At 47.0% G+C, this 8,544-nt stretch overlaps 1 protein-coding gene across 1 annotated transcript; it reads left to right on the top strand.

Annotated features, from left to right (window-relative positions):
- The first annotated feature begins 7,245 nt into the window (after positions 1 to 7,245).
- LOC147978801 (uncharacterized) lies at positions 7,246 to 8,088 on the top strand. Its single transcript, XM_087514897.1, has one exon. It carries the CDS (start codon positions 7,246 to 7,248, stop codon positions 8,086 to 8,088), a length of 843 nt encoding a protein of 280 aa, XP_087371023.1.
- The last annotated feature ends 456 nt before the right edge of the window (positions 8,089 to 8,544 follow it).

The raw sequence follows: 8,544 nt of genomic DNA, 5'->3' as shown, positions 1-8,544 counted from the left end.
GATAATCTCGAGATACCAGAGTGTAATACTCGACGTTAGATCAAAGTAAAGGTTGGACATGTGCAATGATCTGCAGAAGACAAGTACTTCAACTTGTCCGAGAAATGGTATTAAGGAGAAAATATGGTCGGAACCACGATTGCAAAGGGATCAATTCACAGCCACAAGATGATACTATATCCAGGGGTAATTATTTTTATGAGAGGCTTCCATGATAAGATATGCATCGTGTCCATGGGCATGAATACAAAGGTTCAAGGTCGACTCCCACTTCTTCAATGCATAATCTTCATTCACTTCTTGTTTTCGAAAAAGTTGTAGTGTTGAAATTTTATTTGGCGAAGTAACAGAAGAGTATGACTCGCGAAAACTTTCGGGTTCATACGGTTTGGGGAAGGCATAGGTTCAACCCATCGGGGTATCTTAGGAGCATAGACCACAAATTTCAAGAATAAATAACACAAGCTCGATAGTAGATCATGCTTGAGAAAGCAAATGATACAATTTACCAAAGGCATTATGAATCCGAGGAAAGGCTCACAAGCTTATTGAATATGAAGGACGTTGTCAGATAAAATTTGACAAAAGGGTCTGGTGGTCCACAAGGGATCTGATGTGAGCATCGGTACTCAACCAGAAGAATAAAAATGCAAGGGGATCATATTACAAAAACAACTAACTAACTCAAAACTCAAATGTAAAGGAATTATGATTTCCGGTTCAAGGGATCAGAAGCAAATGCTCTGATTAAGGAGGGGTAAGCTGAATAGACATAGGGGGTACAATCGACGACAATTTGATTGGTCGAGATCCAGCCCATGTTTAAAATGACGTCTGAGCCGGAAGTATGAATTCTAGGATCTGATTGAGGATTCCGAGCATTCGCAACTTATTGAATCAATGGACTCAATATGATAGTGACAAAGGATGCCAATAAGATTACTTATGGGATTAACCATAATACAAGCAAGCAAGAATTCAAGAGCAATAAGCGGCTGAGGATTTTCGAAAGATCGATTAGTATTTCGAAGACTTTTATGAAATACATGAATCAACTAAGGATGCGAGGATACTCGATAGGTGCACAAGATTATCCGTAGGGGTATTCAGGTGACAAGGAACTGCAAGGCAGTAAGCTCAAAGGATTCTCAGAACAACGGAGAGCAGTTCGGGGCATCTTGTAATAACAAGATCAATGGGATTGAATGTAAAAATGGCAGGTGCATGGGGTTATCAATAAGGATATAACAGTGGTAGGGAATTTGCAAAGGCGGTGGGTATAAGTGTCTCGGGAGAACATCGTAGAGTAACCTCGAAATCTTCTGGTGCAGGAGACGATCATCGGCAATAAGGTGCTCTCCGGGTGAAAGTGATCACGAGATACTAATGTTAGGTTTCACAAAATTCATTTAACCCGAATAGAAAAAGAGATCAGAGTCACAGAGTATAGACGAGGAATAAAAGATCCTAATACCACCCAATGGCGACGTGGGCCCATGGGCCGCACAGCCAAGTTAGTAAAACAATTTTCATCGACTAGACTCAACTTCGGCCAAGGAGTTTGGAAGGGGGATTCCTACAGGCAGTCGGCTCTGATACCAACTTTTGACGCCCCCGATTTAACCATACACTAATCATGCACGCAAATGTGTACGACCAAGATCAGGGACTCACGGGAAGATATCACAACACAACTCTAGACACAAATTAAAATCATACAAGCTTTATATTACAAGCCAGGGTCCTCGAGGGCTCGAATACATAAGCTCAAAAACACAAGAGTCAGCGGAGGCAATAATATCTGAGTATAGACATAAGTTAAACAAGTTGCCATAAGATGGCTAGCACAAACTGGGATACAGATCGAAAGAGGCGCAGGCCTCCTGCCTGGGATCCTCCTAAACTACTCCTTGTCGTCGGCGGCGGCGGCCTGCACGTAGTAGTAGGCACCTCCAGTGTCGTAGGAGTCATTGTCGACAGTGGCGTCTGGCTCCTGGACTCCATCATCTGGTCGCAGCAATCGGGTATAGAAAGGGGGAAAAGGGGAGCAAAGCAACCGTGAGTACTCATCCAAAGTACTCGCAAGCAAGGAGCTACACTACATATGCATGCATTGGTATCAAATGGAAAAGGGGTAGCATATGTGGACTGAACTGCAGAATGCCAGAATAAGAGGGGGATAGCTAGTCCTATCGAAGACTACGCTTCTAGCAACCTCCATCTTGCAGCATGTAGAAGAGAGTAGAAGGTGAGTTCACCAAGTATCATCGCATAGCATAATCCTACCCGGCGATCCTCTCCTTGTCGCCCTGTTAGAGAGCGATCAACGGGTTGTATCTAGCACTTGAAAGGGTGTGTTTTATTAAATATCCGGTTCTAGTTGTCATAAGGTCAAGGTACAAATCCGGGTCGTCCTTTTACTAAGGGACACGGCTATTTGAATAGATCCACTTCCCTGCAGGGGTGCACCACATTTCCCAAAATGCTCGATCCCCTTTGTCCGGACACACTTTTCTGGGTCATACTCGGCCTCGGAAGATCAACACATCGCAGCCCCACCTAGGCACAACAGAGAGGTCAGCACGCCGGTCTAAATCCTATGGCACAGGGGTCTGGGCCCATCGCTCATTGCACACCTGCACGTTGCATACGCGGCCGGTGAGCAGACCTAACAACCTCCATTACAAAGGAAGTTGTGTTACGCGGTCCAACCCGGCGCGCACCGCTTAGTCGCTGACTTCACGAAGGCTTCGGCTGATACCACGACATCGAGTGCCCATAACTATTCCCGCATAGTTGGTTAGTGCGTATAGGCCAGTGGTCAGACTCAGATCAAATACCAAGATCTCGTTAAGTGTGTTATCTTGAAGTAACCGCGAACGCCGACCAGGGCCAGACCCACCTCTCTCCTGGGTGGTCTCAACCTGCCCTGTCGCTCCGCCACAAAGATCCACACAGAGGGCCGTCGGGAAAGTATGTCATTTCAGGCCCCAATTCGTGAATCAACCGCGGGTACTCAACGAGCCGACCTGACTTTAGTCACAACAAGTATCATGTGTAATATGTATAGTATATACCCGTGATCAACACCCGACGTGATCACGACCCGATAGTATAGCATGGAAGACTGACAAGGATTTAAGGCCACTGATGATAAACTAGCATCCTATACTAAGCATTTAGGATTGCAGGTAAGGTATCAACAACTATAGCAACAATGACAGGCTATGCATCAGAATAGGGTTAACGGAAAGCAGTAACATGCTACACTACGAACTTCATCCTCAACATTTCGGCGTTCGAGTTGGACATAAAGTAAAAATGGCTCCCACCTCGCCACCGCTTCCCTAACCCTAGCCACACACCACCGCCGGCGATCTCCACACCTCTCCGTGGGTTTCGCCATCTGATCGGCTCATCATCCCCGACGTCTCCTCCTCTCTCTTCTGGTTGTCATCTTCATGGCGGTCCATGCAGCAATCTCCCTGGGATTGGATTTCTCCCCGGGGATGAAGTTGGCGTCTGAGATCCAACGTAGCTTCAACAGATCGGTGCATCCCACGTCGGACACGGGCCATTTCATCATGGTGGTATCTTTTGCACGACACACATTCCGGCTGGATGAGGAGAATGTGGGATTCACTCTTGAGGCAGCCATCAGAGGATATTGTTCACATCTCAAGGTATCTTTCCTCCATCATGGAGTTTTTTCATTCAACGTCTCTTGCAAGGAAGTGGGTTCTTTCATTCTGCACCAGAGGAGTTTTGTTTGTGATCAGTTCAAGTGTTTCTTCCATCTTTGGGGTCATGGCAGCCCAGATTGGAAGAAAGAATTCAGCCTTTGGCAATCTGAATACCAAGAGGAATGGGTTTTAGTTAGACCTTCTAAGAGAAGAGCTCGGCTTGGTTTAGAGGCCATGAAACATGCTCCGGCCAAATCCTCCCTTCGTGCTCGCGCGACCAAATCTATTCCTAAAAAGCATGCTATTTCGCCACGTTCATGCAATACCCGGCACGTAAGGGATATATCTATGGCCCGTCTGCCGATGAGGTGACCACAGTGCGAGCAGCTGGTTATCATGTTTCGTCCCATGAGGATGCAGATGTGTCTTCTCCGGTGATGACCTCGCCGCCGGCAAGGGTGGCGATACAGTTTGGAACAGTCCCGCCTTCCCCGGAGGGTTTATCTCCTGCCCGTTTAAACCCTGGATCTTCGGGTGGTCGATTAGTTTTTGCCTTGGAAGGTTTGTACTCCCCACCTCTGCTGGGCTCGAGGGTCCAGCCCATCTGCCTGTCTGATGACGAAAGTAGCAGCCCATCACCCATGGCCTCAAGAGCTTCTTCCCCTCAGGATATTATCATGGATTTGCAAAGTTTTGACGATATGATTGAAGATCTGGCTGCGAGTTACTGGGATTGTCAGAACTGTTTGGGTATGCGCCACACGTCAGAGACATGCACGAATCAGGTCCGCTGCCGCAATTGTTTTTGTTCGGGACACGTTAAAAAAACTGCATTGGCCAGCCGCCTGACTTGTCCATCTGGGTGCCCAAAGTCCCATCGCTGGGTTTTGGGAAGCGAGACAGAAAAGAGGACTTCCTTTCCTCCCCCGTCTCTCCAGTTTCCTGAGGCCAAATGACTCCGGAGAAAACCCCATCCTCTGCTTCTCCGCCGCCACCATCGCCGCCTATCCACCCTGCCTCGCATACCCAAGCTTCCACCAGCTCGGGTCCAGCTCCTACTCCGCAGCCTCCAATGGCGGTGTACGTGATTGACCCGCATCGCTTCATCCATGCGGGCTTTGATATTGAAGATGGCGGTGCGGATCGTCTGCCCCGCACCTTCTACACACCGGCCATTCCTCCGCCCCGGGCACATGAGCAGTTCATGGTGGCCATTGTGGAGCCGATCCCACCTCCTGAGCTGGTTGGTGTCCGTTGCCAGCAAGTTCTTGACTTCCTAGTTCAGGTGATGCATGTTCTGATTATTTCTGCTCAAACTTGGTTTCAAGGGGTCGGTCTATTCGATATGGAAGATCCAGTTGTCAGGGGTTCTTTTACTCTGCACCCGTCGTTTCCTTTAGGAGTTGATGAAGAAGGCAATGAGTTCTTTATCCGTTTTATCCCACATAATCAGGGTGAGGGTTTCCGTGCTATTCATGGCCAACAGAAGGGGTGGCTGATGTTCATCGGCATCCCACTAGATTATAGAAACACTCAATGAATTGCTGATATGGTTGGCACCTTCGGGCAGTTTCATTACTGGAACAGCACTGACAAACGTAAGGTTAGATCTTTGGTCCGTGCCTCGTTCCCTGATAATGTGCTCATCCCTCGCTCGATGACCTTTAGGGAATTTGCCAATTGGAGCGATGTTATGGTGTCATGGTCTGCTGGCTGTTATATTTTATCCGGAGAATTTGCTGGTGCCATGATCCCAGCGGATGAAGATCCTATGCCTCTGAATGGGAATCCCCACCCCATGCCCGGAGCCGAGGTGCCTCAACCGTTTTGGGAAATGCCTCCATACCCAGCTCTTGGCTGGAATGCAGTTCCTCCGGGCCCAAATCAAGGTCAGAATGATGTGCCTGGGTGGGCTGATAATGTGCAGCATAATGAGGGATGGGGCCCATGGGAAGAACAGGTTCAGCCTATACAGCAGCAGCAGGAAGAGATTCAGCCAGCCCAGGACCAGAATTCCATGATTTTGAACCCGTCTGTGGATTCTTCTGATGATGAGGACATGCTTGAAGTTCAGCAGCCTCTGCAAGCTCCACTTGTAGTGTATTTGGACCCCATTCATCTTGGCATGGTTCAGGTCTTTTATGGGCCAGTTCTACCACCGGCAATGATCTGGGAGAGGTCGTTCAAGTCTTTACTGCCTGAGTTTTTCATCAGCGATATACCAACTCCTCTGTCTAGGTTTTCTGCGATGATGCTGCAAGTTAAATTTGGCTCTGTTGATCTGCATCAGAAGTATCTGCTATGGTCTGACGACCAATGTGTCCCGGGTCGTGGAATCAACTCTTCGGTGGTCATTGAAGAGTTGCCATCTGCTGATCTGTCTTGCTCCAGTTCCTAGGTTCCACCCACTCCTTCGCAGGTTTCTCGGGAGGAATTTCAATTTACTTCGGCCACTCCAACTACGTTGGGTAAACGACCCCGCACCAGGCGTTCTGTCACACTTGTGGAGCCAGTTCTAGACTTCTCCACCAGAAGGATGATGCGCAGTTCTGCCAAAAGGATGGGCATGAAACTAGTTTCTGCAATCCCTCCAAGGTCTGCTCCCCTGCGTCGCCTGAAGGAAAAGAAGCTTCTTCTCGATGATGATCAGGGTCAGCTTCCTCTCCCACCCCGATGCCTATACCTACAATGCAGGCAATTGGAGTGGCCCTGGGTATCGACCCATCTGAGCTATCGGTCGAGAAGCTTATGGCTTCTCCTCGCCCCGCTGAACAAGACGATGGTCCACATGATGATTGACGTCCCAAGAAGCTTCATGGACAGTTGGGCACTTTTGTTTTTGTGCCCGTTTTACGTTAGTACTTACTTCTTCTGTGTCTGTCTGAACTACTGGGTCATTTCTATTGGCACTTTTGTTATGATCTTGTACATGCTGTTAAGCAGCTGGATCTGCTACTATTCCTCGGTGCTCTTTTTTATGGATAATTGCTATTATCGAAATTGGAATGTTCTCTGCTGGAACGTGTGTGGGCTGAATTCAGAGGCTAGGCAACATGACTTACGTGCTAAGATTGAGGAGAGCAGATGTTCTGTACTTTGTCTACAGGAAACTAAATGCGAGAACTTTGATATTCGAATGATTAGATCCTTTTGTCCTAGGAGGTTTGATCAATTCGCGTTCTTGCCTTCTGTTGGAGCGTCTGGTGGGATTTTAGTCATTTGGAACTCCTCGATCTTTCATGGCCAGCTTATTGACATCCAGCGATTTGGTGTTGTGGTTTCCTTCCAATCGTTGCAGAACTTTGAAAAATGGACCTTAGCCTCTATATATGGGCCTTGTGAGGGTCAGCCTAGGGACGATTTTTTTAGCTGGCTTTATCGTCTAGACATCCCTCCCGATGAAAATTGGCTGTTGTTGGGGGACTTTAATTTTATCAGGTCTTTGGATAACAGAAACCTCCCAGGTGGTGACGTTAATGATAGTTTTCTCTTCAATCAAATAATTGGTCACCTGGGTCTCTTGGAACTGCCATTGCAAGGTCGTAGCTTCACCTGATCTAATATGCAACAAAACCCCCTCCTTGAACAGCTTGATTGGTTCTTCACTACTGCTGATTGGATTTCACATTATCCGAACACGGTGGTTAACCCACTGGCCAGAACTGCATCGGATCATGTGCCTTGTGTGGTGTCCATTGACACTACCATTCCTGTGGCCAGGACTTTTCGGTTTGAAAACTTCTTCTTTGATATGCCTGGATTCATGGATTGCGTCACCAAGTCCTGGAATGCACCGATATTCTCTGATATATCTGCTTCTGTGGTTATCACAAAGAAATTTAAGAGGCTGCGGTTTGATTTGAAAATTTGGAGCAAAAAGTTATCATACATCAAAAGGCTTACTGTTGATTGCTCGAAGGTGATTCTGCACTTTGATCAGCTAGAGGAAGTGAGACCTTTAACTAGGCCAGAATTCAATTTTAGGAAAATAGTGAAGATTCACTATGAGCATCTGTTAAAAATTCACTATATTTATTGGAAGCAGAGGTGCACCATTCGGTACATAAAGGTTGGCGAGGAGAATTCAAAATTCTTTCATGCAATGGCATCGGAGCGAATGAGAAGGAATTCAATTTCCAGCCTGAAGACAAATTCCATGAGTGATCCTGTGACTGACCATGCACAGATGGCGGGAATTCTTTGGGCTTCGTTCAAATCTAGGATGGGCCAGGCCCAAGGGATCAATATGTGCTTTGATTTAAACCAGTTAATTCAGCCCATCCCGGGGCTGGAGGAGCTCTCTTTACCGTTTTCTGACAAAGAAATCAACAAAGTTTTGAAGGAATTACCGGTGGATCGGGCACCTGGTCCGGATGGCTTTAATGGGATGTTTGTCAAGCGTTGATGGCCTATAATTGAGAAGGACTTCTTGCGGATGATTTGGGATTTTTATGAAGGGAAGCTTTCGTTGGAAAACATCAATGGTTCCCTCATTACGCTCATCCCCAAGATCATTTCACCTGAAGGGCCTGATGACTTCCGGCCAATATCTCTCACCAACACTTGTCTTAAATTTCTTACAAAGTTGTTGGCCAACTGGTTGCAGAAGGCGATCCTTCAGTGTATCCACAAAAATCAGTATGGGTTCCTTAAGGGTAGCTCAATTCAAGATTGCCTGGCCTGGAGTTTTGAATATATTCATCAATGTAAGCAATCCAAGCGTCCAATCATAATCCTCAAGCTGGATTTTTCCAAGGCATTTGACACAGTTGAGCATGAAGTTATTCTCCAGATGTTGCAGCATAAAGGGTTTGATGCCAAATGGATTTCTTGGGTAAAGCAATTGTTGTCCACAGGTTCT

Source organism: Triticum urartu, chromosome 3A, assembly GCF_056163025.1.
Source record: "Triticum urartu cultivar PI428250 chromosome 3A, HENAU_Tu73, whole genome shotgun sequence".
In the NCBI taxonomy this organism is placed as follows: domain Eukaryota; kingdom Viridiplantae; phylum Streptophyta; class Magnoliopsida; order Poales; family Poaceae; genus Triticum; species Triticum urartu.
The sequence above is the reverse complement of the archived record's forward strand: the minus strand, read 5'-3'. Positions and strand labels throughout refer to the sequence as shown.